Source organism: Scyliorhinus canicula, chromosome 10 (assembly GCF_902713615.1).
Source record: "Scyliorhinus canicula chromosome 10, sScyCan1.1, whole genome shotgun sequence".
In the NCBI taxonomy this organism is placed as follows: Eukaryota; Metazoa; Chordata; class Chondrichthyes; order Carcharhiniformes; family Scyliorhinidae; genus Scyliorhinus; species Scyliorhinus canicula.
Window position 1 is genome coordinate 186,627,284 of NC_052155.1, and position 15,805 is coordinate 186,643,088.

At 48.0% G+C, this 15,805-nt stretch overlaps 1 protein-coding gene across 1 annotated transcript in view; it reads right to left on the reverse strand.

Annotated features, from left to right (window-relative positions):
* The window catches only part of col14a1a (collagen, type XIV, alpha 1a), a 227,908-nt gene that overhangs the window by 109,420 nt on the left and 102,683 nt on the right, over positions 1 to 15,805 (reverse strand). Inside the window, exons 13-19 of the mRNA XM_038810331.1 lie at positions 15,243 to 15,372; positions 14,163 to 14,302; positions 10,880 to 11,006; positions 10,616 to 10,755; positions 7,047 to 7,179; positions 5,679 to 5,732; positions 1,149 to 1,300 (exon numbers count right to left, since the gene is read on the reverse strand). Coding sequence (XP_038666259.1) covers positions 1,149 to 1,300; positions 5,679 to 5,732; positions 7,047 to 7,179; positions 10,616 to 10,755; positions 10,880 to 11,006; positions 14,163 to 14,302; positions 15,243 to 15,372 — 876 coding nt within the window. The remainder of the gene's footprint in view (positions 1 to 1,148; positions 1,301 to 5,678; positions 5,733 to 7,046; positions 7,180 to 10,615; positions 10,756 to 10,879; positions 11,007 to 14,162; positions 14,303 to 15,242; positions 15,373 to 15,805) is intronic.

The following is a 15,805-nucleotide window of genomic DNA, read 5'->3' on the forward strand; positions in this document are numbered from 1 at the left end:
ACTCCAAAAACACAAAGAGGCAAGAAATGGCAGCAGGAGTGGCCATCTGGCCCCTCGAGCCTGCTCCGCCATTCAATAAGATCATGACTGATCTGATTGTGGCCTCAACTCCATGTTCCTGCCTGACCATCTCGACTCCCTTGTTGAGCAAAATTCTATCTAATTCAGTGTTGAATATATTCGACGAACAGATTTTCACGTATTCTCGGGATTTGTTTAGTGCCTTCTACTGTAACACAGACACAAAATAGCTGTTCAACACTTTTGCTATGTCCTTGTTTCCCATTTTTAATTCCCCAGTCTCACCCTCTAAGGGACCAACACTCACTTTAGCTACTCTCTTACTTTTTAAATAACTCAGTGGTTTTTCCAATTTTCCCTATTGTCATGAGAATATCGCTTTAAGAAATGGTTAACTGCTCATGTTACTGCAGTGATGTCAGAGTGTGGATGGAGCTGAGCTCTGGTTCTGCTTTTTAGTTTCACTTTGAGAAAAGTTTGGGTGTGTCTCTGTCTTTTTGGGGTCGTTTTTCAGTGCTGAAGTCAGACAAAGCAGCTGTACTGCTGTTCTCTCTGCCATGAAGGACTATCTCTTAAGCATTTGGTGAATTCAGAATTATAAATGTTTTCAGTATTGAATGCAAACCCTGATGTGCTCCTGTTTAAAGGTTTGTTAAGTCTTTTAGATGGACAGTTTAAAGGATTACTTAGTGTTGTATTCTTTGGGGGTTATCTTTGAATTAATGGTTGATAAGCTATTCAGTTTGTTTTAAAAAGGTTAACTTGAGTTCATAGAATAAACATTGTTTTGTTTTTAAAAATACTGGTCCATTTCTGTTGTACCATACCAGTAGAGTGAGCCGTGTGCTCCCCATACCACAATCTATTAAAAGTGGTGGGTCAGGTGAACTCCATGGTACACTTTGGGATTCTCTAAACCCTCACCCATAACACTATTTTGAGGTTTTTTTTCACCTGTTTTCAGCTAAGGCGGAGTTAATTCGTTAAATACTTGGCAAGTGCGGGACGCCCTTGAATGTAACCAATAAAGATGCTGTTTCCCAATTTTCAACTATAATTTACCTGACATTTTGTAAATCGTAAGAACACGCCCTTTCCTAATAAAATGTGCAAAAACTTATACAGACCATGCTTACCGCTTCTTCTGCACGGTCCCCTTTAAGAGTTACGTAGGACACTCTGTACTGTGTAGCGAGGGAATCAGCGGGGACCCAGGACACGTGGAGGCTGAATGTCGTTTCATCACCCACATCCAGGTTTCTTATTCCGGATCGAATAACTAGATCAAACAAATCGTAGCAAATCGGAAATCAAAGTAAGCATCTGATAATTATGTATGCACTTTTAAATAATCAGTATTTAAGTAACCTTTTTCGGATAATAACCACAAGTGGCAACTTGTGAATCGGCAGAATAATTCTCATCTTGCAGAGCTTTAGAATTCTTTCTTTCTTTGCAAACATAAATGCCATAACAATACTTAAGCCTGGAGCTCCCACTTGTTTGTGTTCTTTCACAGTGTAATCAGCCTCAAAGTAGTTTAGCATCAGCACATTTGCCCGTTGCTATTTAATTGAAATGGATAGTGAAACCTGCAGTTAGAGTAAATCTATGGACTATAAGAAATAGGAGCAGGAGGAGGCCATTCAGCCCCTCGAGCCTGTTCCATCAATCAATACGGTCATTGCTGATCTGATTGAGGATTTAACTCAATGTTTCTGCCTGTCCCCGTAACCCTCTCTTGTCAATTAAAAATCTGTCTGTCTCAGCCTTGAATATATTCAATGTCCCAGCCTCCACTGCTCCCTGGGGAAGGGAGTTCCAGAGACTAACGTCCCTCTGAGGGAAGAAATATTTCCCCACCTTTGTCTTCAATGGAAAACCCCTCATTTTTATCCTGTGGCCCTTAGTTCTGGACCCCCTTTGAGGGAAAGCATCCTCTGAGCATCCAGCTTGTTAAAGCTCCCTCGGAACCTTCTCTGTGTCAATAAGGTCACCGCTCGATCCACGAAATTCCAATGATATAGCCGCCAACCTGCTCAACCTGTCCTTATAAATTAACACCATCACCCCAGGAATCAGCCGAGGTGAATCATCTCTGACTGTCTCCAATGCAAATATATTGGGCTGGAGTCTCCGTTTTGGAGAGGAAGGGCGGGACCTACCAGCCACGTTATGCCAGAAAGGTGGCGCGGCGACGGCCAGTAAATTCCGGGAGATTCCACTTCCGGGATCAACCCGGCTTGCCAGATCTCGCAGGGCGCGGCGATGTGAATCCCGCCTTTTGTGGGTGGGATCACTTTCTGGCATCTGCATATTAGAGTGAGACAGCCAGTCACACACTAATATACATTCCCGATATCTAACCAAGGCGTGGGATCTAACCTCCTCAGCTCGGAGACCTCAGCCAAGCGCCCGAGTGCTGGTCTCCACAAACAGGGACCAGACGGAACGGCGCTCATGGGCTCTCCCAGGGGATTGGAGGCCCCCGGGTGCGTGCCCTTTGGGCAGGGTGACACCCTGGCACTGCTGGCGCCAGCTGAGCACCCTGGCACTGCAACAAGGTGCCAGTGTGACACTGCCAAGATGACCAGATGGCATTGCCAGCTGGAAGGGGCACCGCCAAGGTGCCAGGCTGGTATTTTTTACTCAACATGGATAGGTCCTGGAGGTGCCCTGCACGGGTGTGGGGAGTGCAGAGGACCCCCTTGGAGGTAATTTGGGGCTTGGGGGGAGCTCGGTCACGGAGGGGGGGGTCTGGCTCTCTCCCTGTACTGAGGGGTTCTGGCGAGCGCGGCTCCTCGATGGAACTAAGTCTGGCCTTTGCTGCAGCCCCTGATCTATCTGAATGTCCGTTCGATAGTGTGGTGTAAATCAGCGGTCCCGAGGGCCGGGAAACACCCGGCTAATCGCGCGATGGGACTCTGTCTCCATTCGGGTAGATCCCGCTCTAAGGGCTGGTTTAGCACAGGGCTAAATTGCGTGCTTTGAAAGCAGACCAAGGCAGGCCAGCAGCACGGTTCGATTCCCGTACCAGCCTCCCCGAACAGGCGCCGGAATGTGGCGACTAGGGGCTTTTCACAGTAACTTCATTTGAAGCCTACTCGTGACAATAAGCGATTTTCATTTCAAGTGTTGCCGCCGGGACGGGATAGCGTGTAATTTACATGTCCACTGGGGGGGCGCAATTCAGGACATGCAAATGGGCAAACACTCTGCCAATGCGAATTGGAAGCAATTCCCAGCCCAGCTGGCGGAGTAACTGCTGTGGCCGGAATTAGCCAACTCTCCACCCACCTTCCCCTGGACCATGACCCACCACCAAGCATCAAGCCACTGTTTCCAGGGCTGTCACTGACCTCATTTTTCATGCTACACATTCAAGGAATTATCCTCCATCAGTTCCACCAACTCCAGCAAACACATCTTCTCCTCACTCCCCCTGTCAGCATTGTGCAGGGACCGTTCCCACGGAATACCCTGGTCCATTCCTCCAACACCTCACCCTCTTCCTACAGCACGTTCCCACGGAATACCCTGGTCCATTCCTCCAACACCTCACCCTCTTCCTACAGCACGTTCCCACGGAATACCCTGGTCCATTCCTCCAACACCTCACCCTCTTCCTACAGCACGTTTCCACGGAATACCCTGGTCCATTCCTCCAACACCTCACCCTCTTCCTACAGCACGTTCCCATGCAATCGCACAAGGTGTAACACCCGCCCCTTTACCTCCTCCCTGCTCAACATCCCAGGGCCTAAACACTCTTTCCAGGTGAGGCAGAGCTTCACGCGCCCCCCCTTCAATCTGGTCTATTACATTCGCTGCTCACTTAACATTTAGTTCAACATCTTCAGACTGTGAACTCTCCCCTCCACCTTCACCCCATTTTATATTTCCACCAATTTATTTTCATTTCTTCCACTGATCTGCTTTTCCCCTCACCCTTGCTTCTCCTCCCCCCCCCCCCCCCCCCCTCCCCCCCCATTCCACGTGGGCCATCGGTTCCCTGTTCCTAGTTGACGTTAGACACACTGCTTACCTTTGTTCCACCATTAACACATTCTAATCTCTTTTAGGTGAAACTATCAGCACCCTCCCTAGCCTTAATCATTCCTAGTAAGAAGTCTTACAACACCAGGTTAAAGTCCAACAGGTTTGTTTCAAACACGAGCTTTCGGAGCGCGGCTCCTTCCTCAGGTGAATGGCGAGGTATCCTGTTGGACTTTAACCTGGTGTTGTAAGACTTCTTACTGTGCTCACCCCAGTCCAACGCCGGCATCTCCACATCATAATCATTCCCGTTTACATTCCTTTTATCTTTCTGTTCACAACAAAGGGGCTGGTTTAGCTCACTTGGCTAAATCGCTGGCTTTTAAAGCGGACCAAGCAGGCCGGCAGCACGGTTCGATTCCCGTACCAGCCTCCCCGAACAGGCGCCGGAATGTGGCGACTAGGGGCTTTTCACAGTAACTTCATTGAAGCCTACTCGTGACAATAAGCGATTTTCATTTTCATTTCACATCTTTGTCAATCTCCACCTCTCCTGGCCCCCCAATACAGCCCCCCCCCCCCTCCCCACAACAGTGTAAAGCTGACTCTATGTCCAGTTCTACCCAACGTTGACAAAAAGTCATCCAGACTTGAAACGTTAGCCCCCTTCTCTCACCACAGATGAGATAGAGATAGAGATAGAGATAGAAAAATACAGCACAGAACAGGCCCTTCGGCCCACGATGTTGCGCCGAACTTTTGTCCTAGGTTAATCATAGAATTTTGGACAATTTTTCATGGCCAATCCACCCAACCTGCACATCTTTGGACTGTGGGAGGAAACCGGAGCACCCGGAGGAAACCCACGCAGTCACGGGGAGGATGTGCAGACTCCACACAGACAGTGACCCAAGTCGAAATCGAACTTGGGACCCTGGAGCTGTGAAGCAATTGTGCTATCCACAATGCTACCGTGCTGCCCTTAAGAAGTTAACCTACACTCCATTATTCTACCCTAATCCAAGTACCTATCCAATAGCCGCTTGAAGGTCCCTAACTTTTCCGACTCAACTACTACCACAGGCAGTGCATTCCATGCCCCCACTACTCTCTGGGTAAAGAACCTACCTCTGACATCCCCATGCTGTCAGACCTGCTGAGGTTGTCCAGTATTTTCTGATTTTGTTTCAGATTCCGCATCCACAGTATTTTGCGTTTATCCCAGTTTGTAAATACCTGCACCAATTCACACCCGCCAGAGCTCCGCCTATGAGGGACTAGCGCATCCCAGAGGGGAGGAGCATGAAGTGCCCAAGCCAGTAATGATATTTATAATAATCCTTATTGTCACAAGTAGGCTCGCATTAACACTGCAATGAAGTTACTGTGAAAAGCCCCTAGTCGCCACATTCCGGCGCCTGTTCGGGTACACGGAGGGAGAATTCAGAATGTTCAATTCACCTAACAGCGCGTCTTTCGGGACTTGTGGGAGGAAACCGGAGCACTCGGAGGAAACCCACACAGACACGGGGAGAACGTGCAGACTCCGCACAGACAGTGACCCAAGCCGGGAATCGAACCTGGGACCCTGGAGCTGTGAAGCAACAGTGCTAACCACTGTGCTGCCGTGCCACCCCAAATTATGGTTAATAATCACCTACCTGCTGTAGTTGGCCTCTGAGTTGTTGTTGTAGCTGCTGTTGTGGTCTGCCGAACTGTAATTAAAGTCAAAATTAATTCTAAATCATGTGGTCCTATCCTGGATAAACTTGATGAACATACATCTTAATACATAGGTTAACACCAGACCAGTGTTCACAACAGTTTTACCCAGTAATGTATTTATGTTGGCTTTTTAACAAGATGTATAGAGGCATTTATATTAATTCAATAAACACAGAGAATGGAGGCCATTGGCATATTCTGCAAATGGGCCGAGAAATGGGTCATAAACAAATTTCACTCCATTAAGTTCGTAGAATCATAGAATTTACAGTGCAAAGGAGGCCATTAGGCCCATCGATCCTGCATGGGCCCTTGGAAAAAGCACCCTAAATAAGCCCATGCCTCCACCCTATCCCCGTAACCCAGTAACCCCCACCTAACCTTTTTGGGCACTAAGGGGCAATTTAGCACGGCCAATCCACCTCCTGCACACCTTTGGCCTGTGGGAGGAAATTGGAGCACCTGGTAAAAACCCCCGCAGACACGGGGAGAACGTGCAAACTCCACACAGTGACCCAAGCCAGGAATCGAACCTGGAGCTGTGAAGCAACTGTGCTAGCCACTGTGCTACCGTGTCGCAATCTGCTCCACTGAATTAAGCAAAACAGTAACAGTCCTAAGACTTGACAACTCACCTCGGAGCTTCAGCCAGCATGTACATGGGAAAATCCTCTCCATTCCTTTGTTATCGACATTCCTGACTATTCTAATTCTCTCCTGGCTGACTGGCCGCCCACCCTCCGTAAACCTGGGGCCTTCCAAAAGCTCTGCTGCCCCTGCTCTAACACATACCAAGTCCTGTTCACCCATCTCCTCCTCTGCTACACTGGCTCCCGTTATGGTAATGTCTCACTCTTCAAATTCTCAGCCTTGTTTTCTGATCCTTCAAAGGCCTCACACCCTCCCTATCCCTGTAGCATCCCCCGGGATCTCTGCATTAATCCAACTCTTTGGCATCCTCAATTTCCATCGCCCCAACCTTAGTGGCCATGCCTGCTGCTGTCGATGAGCCCCTTAACCTCCCTCACCCTCTCTACCTCTCTCCTCTCCAGACCCGCCCCAAAACCTCTTTTTGGCCTCTGGTCCTTGGCTCTTTATTTTGTTCGATGGTGCTACTGTGAAGCGCAATGGGACGTTTTTGCTGCAGTAAAGGCGCTATATAAATGCAAGTGGTTACTGTTGTTGAACCATCACTTAGGTTTAGGTTTTAGGAGACCACAGAACAACCAAAGCTCTAATTTGCTAGCTGTCATTTTACAACAAATGCAAATTGAGCACGCTGCTTTCACACTCGTGTATCTTACGTGTAGTCTCAAGGACGGCCACTACATCGCTTTCGGCCTCGTCGCTGTAGATCGCAGAGAGAGAAACCTCATACTCCGTCTCAGGCAATAAATCGTCAAGAATTATCGTGTCGGTCGCCCCGCTCAAAACAAACTGCAAAATAAAAGCTCCTGATGCAAATCAAGCATTTTCTTCCCGCGTACAGAGATTTCAATCGATCGATCAATCAACTTCACTTTACTGTCCAAACAGACGTCCACTTTGCCCATTCATTTAAAGATTACAGATAAATCATTTTTTTTAAAAGAGATTTGCTGTCAGAAAGTTCTAACTTTAATTAAAGGATGAATTAAAAATTATTCCAACACAATAAATTAATCAGTCTCATTATTATCACATAACCTCATCCATACATTAAACTCCTATTGAAGTTCTTATAGTGCAAGATGCAAATGATTTTGGGAGCTGACTGTGGTGCTCTTTGTGTTTCTAATTCGAGGATGGTTGGCTTGGTGTTCACAAAGACCACAAACAGCTTTTTTATTGAACAAAGCGAAAGATTTATTCACACTATTTAATGTATTTGACACTTACTCCTAGATAATAAAGCAGTTAATAATAAATATACAATCTGCACTCATCTACTACTAATCTCTACACTCATACAATAACTATGATCTGCTCTCACTCACACTTTCTTTCCTTCAGCCTGTCCTCCAGCTTTCTCCTCAACCTCTCACCCACAAGGCTTAGCATCGATGCCTTTTTCAGTTCTACATCCAGCTCCCCCTTCGTGGTTGATTTGGACATAACATTAATCCTTACAGTTCTGTGCGTTTATCATAATGTCACACTGGTGGAACGGTAGGGAAATAGGCCGGCAGCAGCAGCAACCGTGGGGGGGGGGGGGGGGGGGGGGGGGGCGGTTGGTTTGGTTTGGTGGGAGTAAGAATTGTGTACATGGGTTTGTTGGATGTGGCGGGTGTTATCTCTTTCCTTTTTGTTGTTTGCTTTTTTTTTTGTTTTAGTAGTTGCTTTTGTAGTTGGGTGGGTGTTGTTCTTGGGTTTTTACCATGGTTGTTCTGTTAATATTGTTTTGTTGTTTATATTTTGTGAAAACCTTAATAAAAATTATTTAAAAAAAAAAAAATAATGTCACACAGGCACAAAAAATGTCACATCTGAGGGATTGTAGCCTATTCCCCGCTCGCATCCAACATTAATGCTGAAGCAAGGTGTGCTGCCCATGGTCCACGACAATCTTTACTTTCATCAAAATTCTTCGAATATCGCGTCACCATTCTTATCAAATAGGGAAGAATATTCTGAGGATCGCAGCACAGGTCCTCAAAGAGGGATTTTCCGCTATTTAAATTACTGGATGAAAATGGTGTGGGTTTCTTTACCGATAAGAGGGGGTGATGTTGGGCTGCATTCCCGTTCCCTCAGCCGCGTATTTCCCGGTGGCGTGATTCTGTCTTCCCACCACTTGTCAATGGGATTTCCTATTGACGCCACCCCACGCCATCGGGAAAACCACGGACAACGGTTAACATCCGGCGGGACAGAGAATCCCAACGGCCAGAGAATTCCGGCCCTGTATTTCCATTGATTTCCATTGAGAGAGATGTAAAATTATCTCCAATTCGTCACCACCCATTTCTCATTATCACACAAAATCAGAATTGCTCCCGATTATTCAATATCCGATATTCACAGTGCCCAGGAGGTCCAGTCCAGTGTGCCGAGGGACAGGAAGGTCCGCTAATGCCTTTATAAATAGATTCCTGCACTGCTGGAGCATTAGGGTGCCCCGTAGTGCTTCACAATAAAGGACGTACATTTTGAAAGTGCAGTTACTGCTGCAGAGTAGAAATCACTGGAGCCAATTTGCAGCAGCAAATAGCAGGAGATATTGATCGAGGGATAAATATTGGATGGGGTTCCCGCCCCCGCTGTGTTTTCTGCAGAGGAGGAGGTGGCCGGGACTCGGCCAGCGGTGAGATCTTCTGGACCTGCCGCCATCAACAGGTTTGCCTGTTGTTCCCACTCGCTGCCACCAGGGGGTCGCCTTGGTGGGGCTGGAAGATACAGCCGGCACGGACTACCGGAAAATCCCGCCCACTGACCAGAATGCTGGGGGAACTCCGCCTGTTCCTTTTCCAAGGGGGATCTTTTGCATCCAGATGATAGGGTTGGCTAAGTTCGGTTTAATATCTTGTCCAAAAGACGGCGGGCTGGGTTCTCCGATTCTGAGGCTATGTCCAGGGAAAGTGTCCAGTTTTACAGTGAAAAAGCCCGGTGGGGGGGGCTGGCAGCCATCCACGTAAAACTCCCGGCGTTCCCGACATAAACGGCCAGAGGATTGCCGGGCCCGTTGCCGCGCATGGCGTGCCCTGCACCGGTCACGCCGTACAACATGGCGTGGCCGCGGCGGACCCAGCCCGCCAGATAGTGCCCCCCGGGACACCCCCTCGCACCCCCGGACCACCCCCCACCAGACCCCTCCCCCCCCCCTCTCCGATGCCCCCCCCCCCACCCCGGCCAGACTGGACACAGTCTGCAGCCGATACGCCGGGCTTACGAAAACCCAGACCATACGTGGCCCGCGCGGTCGGGAACTCGGCCCATCGGGGGCAAGGCATCAGGGGGAGGGCCTCAAAGTGACGCGCTGACGCCGTTGCAACGGCGCGCGCCTCGATGACGCCGATTTGAACGGGGCGGATCATCCGAAAAACGGCACCGATCCCGATTCGGTCACAAACAGAGATTTTCCACCCGATTGCCAAACACGATATCCTGTCCCAGGTCTCTGACGGTGCAGCATTGCCCAAGCACTGAGCTTAAATCTTGGGTTCTGGGGTTGGGGCTTGACTCTGAGATAGGAGAGCTAACCACTGACCCCCCCCCCCAGGAGTGAAGCAGCAATACATGAGTCCGGCAATAAGAAACAAAATTACTGTTTCAATAGCATTTCGCCTGATGACTAGAGGTCAGTTAGGAGTGGACGGTGTGTTCAGGAGGCGAACTCCTCACTATAAAATCACAAAGTTTACATTATGGAGGCACTTTAAAATGATAAATCTACTTGGAGAAAGTTGTCACAGAGTCCGGAGATTTTATTGGACTTTCTTCGTGGCTTGGACATGTGCTTTACATTGCCCCAAATCCCGATATGTACGGATCGCAGGGAGTATTTTCCGAGCAGTGAAAGAAAGGAGGGGATTAAAAGTTCAAATCAAGATAAGAATCAAAGATTAAGCGGATATTGATACCCCTTTACAAAACGTAACTTTTATGCATCAATTCAGATGAAAGAACTTCCTGAACAGCTTGTCCATTACATAATGCCGCCGGTACTTTCCGGAGCACACAAAGAGGGGACTTTCTCTGTTCATTGTGTGAAATTGAATTGTTACAGTCATTGTATAAAAGAAAGGGAATTAGAACTTTGCTACAATAAACACATGGGGCGGGGGAGGCAATTTTGCTGTGATTTTTTTTCTCTCGTCCGTAAACTGCGCCTGTGTGAATTAAGTTTGTGAAATTAATTGAAACTATTTCTGTTGCCAGATATATTGCGTCTTACCTCTTTTGCCTCTTCACCACTCAGAGGAGTACAAGCCAGCCTGTACAAAGTTACATCATCAGCAGAGTGTTCCCAACTAACTCGGAACTGGTCTACAGACACGTCACTGACCGTCAAGGCCAAGGGCTTCGGGACTCTCTCTGCATTGGGCAAAGTTTGGGAAAAAGGACAGCATTCTGTAACGTGCGTTGTGTAGCCGCAGGTTTATTATTTTTATTCTCAAACCGTTTGCTGAGACGCAAAGGCCCAATTCTGCCGACTTACTTGTGGTAAAGCTGCCCGTCAGAGGGTCCGACTGCCCCTCGTCGTAAACTGAGAAAACAGCAACCGTGTACTCTGTAAGTGATGTCAGGTTACTTAAGAAAATTGACGTCGACCCTTCAACTTCAACCTAGGGGGACCATAAATGTGAGATAATAACCAATAAACTCAACCGGGAATTCAAGGAAAACGTCTTTGTCCAGAGTGTGGAACTGGAAGTCTGTTTCTGCTTCTATTATATGGGTAGTGCCAACCAAACCAGGCGTAACCTGTTGAAATGGCCATCCTGATAATAAAAAAGCTTATAATTTGTATTCTAAAAGATGGGTCTTGGAGAATTCCAGTGAATCATAGAATTACGCGGAAGGAGGCCATTCAAGTCTGCACCGATACTCCAAAAGAGTGAAAGAGCCCACTTCCCCGCCCTGTCCGAGTAACCCCACCTGACCTTTTTGGACACTAAGGGTAATTTATCACGGCCAATCCACCTAACCTGCACATCTTTGGACTGTGGGAGGAAACCGGAGCACCTGGAGGAAACCCACGCAGACACGGGGAGAACGTGCAGACGCCGCACAGACAGTGACCCAGCCGGGAATCGAACCTGGGACCCTGGAGCTGTGAAGCAATTGTGCTAACCACTGTGCTACCGTGCCTCCCAGTGTCACAATCCTCCTGCAATCAGTTAGTCCTCAGGCAGAATGATAGATTACAATGATGCAGCGATGTACCTTCCAAACCCCATTCATGAAAGCTCTGTAATCCTTTTGTAATCTCTTAATCATAGAGTTTTACAGTAGAGAAAAAGGCCCTTCAGCCTATCATGTCCACGACAGCCATCAGGCACCTGTCTATTCTAATCCCATTTTCCAGCACTCGGTGCGTAGCCTTGTGCACTTTGGCATTTTAAGTGCTTATCTAAATGCTTCTTTAATGTTGTGAGGGCACTGAGTCTGTTGATTGCCACCAGCACCGAAACAAGTAACGGAGGTGAATAGCAGAGGTACATTTAAGGGGAAGCTTGATAAACGCGTGAGGGTGAAGCGAATCAAAAGATAGGCTGGTCAGGTGGAATGAAAAGGAATTGGAGGAGGCTCAAGTGGAGATGAAAGTGCCTGAATGGGCCAGCTGGAATGAATGGCCTGTTTCTCTGATGTACATTCGACATAATTCTCAGTTTTTCCATTCACTCATTTCATTTACCACCTGCTCTCTTTACTGTTCTATTGCCAGCACTGTCACTGGGTCAAAATCCTGAACTCCCTCCCTAACAGCACTGTGGGTGTACCTACATCGCATGGGCTGCTGCGGTTCAAGAAGGCAGCTCACCACCACCTTCTCGAGGGTGTATTAGGAATGCGCAGTAAGCGCTAGCCGAGCCGAGCCAGTGGCGCCCACATCCTGAAAGCTTATTTTAAAAACCTGTCTTGTTCAGGAAGCTCAAAAAGCAGATAATACATTTGTCTTTAGCTTGAAGAATCTTAGCTGCCCTGACAGGCTGAAGGGTGATTCATTTCAGTAAACTACAAAGTGTGACCATTCATCCAAATCGCTAAATGAATTGAAGACAGGCTATTTTCCGAGTTACACCCGTGACCAGTAAAATAAAACTATTGATGCTTAGTTTATTAATGGACAGAACCTAGATGAACCCCTAACACACATACATGAACCCCCTAACAGGACGGCACGACAGCACAGTTGTTAGCAACAGTTACCACTGTTGCTTCACAGCTCCAGGGTCCCAGGTTCGATTCCCCACTGGGTCACTGTCTGTGCGGAGTCTGCACGTTCTCCCCGTGTCTGCGTGGGTTTCCTCCGGGTGCTCCGGTTTCCTCCCACAAGTCCCAAAAGACGTGCTTGTTCGGTGAATTGGACATTCTGAATTCTCCCTCTGTGTACCCGAACAGGCGCCGGAATGTGGTGACAGTTTAGGGCAGCACGGTAGCATAGTGGTTAGCATTATGGCTTCACAGCTCCAGGGTCCCAGGTTCGATTCCTGGCTTGGGTCACTGTCTGTGCAGAGTCTGCACATCCTCCCCGTGTGTGCGTGCGGTTTCCTCCAGGTGCTCCAGTTTCCTCCCACAGCCCAAAGATGTGCAGGTTAGGTGGATTGGCCATGTTAAATTACCCTTAGGTTAGATGGGGTTACTGGGTTACAGGGATAGGGTAGAGGTGTGGGCTAAAGTAGGGTGCTCTTTCCAAGAGCCGGTGCAGACTCGAGGGGCCGAATGGCCTCCTTCTGCACTGTAAATTCTATGAAATCTATCTATGAGACTGGGGGCTTTTCACAGTAACTTCATTGCAGTGTTAATGTAAGCCTACTTGTGACAACAATAAAGATTATTAAACACGCAAGTTGAGGAGTGGGGGCACATTTTTATTAATTTGTCCTTGGGATGTGGGCATCACAGGCATTTATTGCCCATCCCGAGTACAGGTGAGTGGTTTGGGAGGGGAGTGCAAGCTTCAACCACATTGATGGAGGGGGGACTGGAGTCACGTCTGGGCCGAGTTTGGGAATGGACGGCAGATTCCCCCTTTGTCAAAAAGGGACATTAATGAACCAGTTGGCTTTCTTAAACACCAAATCAGGCAGCCCTTTGCTCACTTTCATGGTACCTTTGGGTAATCAGGAACGGAGTCACTAATGCTCCATGCGCAAAACACGCAGTAATTCCCCCTCCCCAATCAATCTGCAAAATCCAGAGATTAACGGTACATATTGATGTGACCATCAATTCACGAGACACGTGCTTCAGGATGTGAACAGTGGTTTTAATCAACTTACAACAGAGCCAGCCTGTAACACAATGAACTCCAGATGAACTGGTGGCTGGCTCTTCGGCATCATCCTTTATACGGCAGTCTAGGGGGAGGAGACGTGGGTGGAGCCCAAGTACATACTCCTGTGCATTCCCAGTGCAACTCCCCCTAGTGGTAGGGCTACGCAACTGCTCGTATGTCGAGCTTACAGTGATGTGGATATGCCGGCGTTGGACTGGGGTGAGCACAGTAAGAAGTCTTACAACACCAGGTTAAAGTCCAACAGGTTTGATTCAAACACGAGCTTTCGGAGCATTGCTCCTTCCTCAGGTGAATGGCGAGGTATCCTCGCCATTCACCTGAGGAAGGAGCAGTGCTCCGAAAGTTCGTGTTTGAAACAAACCTGTTGGACTTTAACCTGGTGTTGTAAGACTTCTTACTGAGCTTACAGTGACATGGTATAATATATATTAGTGTGAATTACATTCACCACACATATGCAAATGCATCCTACACTTGCCTCGTTCATTGATGCCCCGTCTGTTTTCACGTACATGATCCGATACCCGCGAGCTTTCTTTGAATCTGACTCCCAGCTGACACTGGCAGTGCCGTGCCCAATCTCGGCGAACACTAGGTTCCGGGGAGGGCGCAATGACACTAAGAAAAAGAAGAAAAATGTTTATTTTCCGGCAAATCCAAATCCGAGCTAAAAAAAAAACGATTGCGCAAATCACCTTCATTTATGTTTATCACAATGGCACAATCATTTTATTAAAAGATGAGATGTGATCTGTAGTAAATTCTATTTGTTTACTGTTCAGTGACATCATTAGCCCCCCGTGCATCCTCACCTACACTGGCTCCCAATCTAGAAACATTTCGATTTTCAAATCCGCATCCTTGCGTTCAAATGCCTCCATGGCCTTGTCCCTCTCCATCTCTGTAAACCCCTCCAGCCCCACAGCCATCCACGATATCTTCACCCTTCTAATTCTGGCCTCTTGAGCCATCACACCATCGGTCGCCATGGATTCTGCTGCCTGGATCCTTGAAGCCTACCTTCATGACAGAGTCTTTGGTCACCTGTCCTAATATCTCCTCGTGTTACTTGGCGAAGGGTTTGGTCTGATAATGCTCCTGTGAAGCGCCTTGGGGCATTTTGCAAAGCTAAAGGCACGAGCTGGTGGTATTAAATAAAGGATGAGGTTCCGCACACAAACATCCGTCTCAAAGGATAAGCTCTACCGTCTGGAACCTGGGCCGTGTCACAGAGAGGTGGCAGTCCCTGTGCTGTGCACGTTCCTCGTGCCTGAGAGGACCCACGACGAGAGCACAAGAAATTGGTGTGCCCACTTTCTATGTGGAAGGTGCGTGGAGGGTATTAGCCATCCCAGAGGCAGCTCATTGTCTCCCCCCGCCCCCCAAAGCAGGAGCCAAGATCGGCCAGATTAATGATAATGGGTCGAATGGCCTCCTTCTGTACTGTGTGATTCTAGGAAAAGTATGATGCCGCCCATAAACTTCAGCATTTTATACAACCTCGGGTGTGGAGATAACATGAGGAAACAACTTAATAAAAACCATCATTGAGACCTACGTGTTGTTTCTTGTCCAGTCAATGGGTCACTCGCCTCATCACCATACAAGGCGTACACGGTCACTGTATATTCCGTCTTTGCCGACAGTCCCTCCAGTTCTATGTCTGTAACTGAATTGGCCACTTTCACCTAGGGCGGAATATATAGCAAGCTGATTTCTCACTCACATCTCTGCTCATTTCACGGAGGATGCAAAACGCAAATTCCACAGATTGAGTTCTACACATTGAGGACATTTTTACCCCCTTCATCTTTGACGGCCAAAGCCTGAATTCAGGTCACAGGGTGATAGCGCACAGGAAGAGGCCACTCGGAGCTCTCCAATGAGTGTCACTCCCCTGCCCATTCCCCCAAAGCTCCGCCAAGCCTCTCCACCCTTCCAGCAGGTGTTTAATTCCAAAAGGTCAGGCAACACAACTTTGTTGAAGTGATGCCGAGGGATCTTTTATGAAGGCAGTTTCAAGTCACATCTGAAAATCAACACCTCAGACAGCGTGGGGCACCCTCAGCTTTGTACTGGGAGTATCAGCCTGGAGTTTCGAGCTCAAAGACTCTGGAGTGA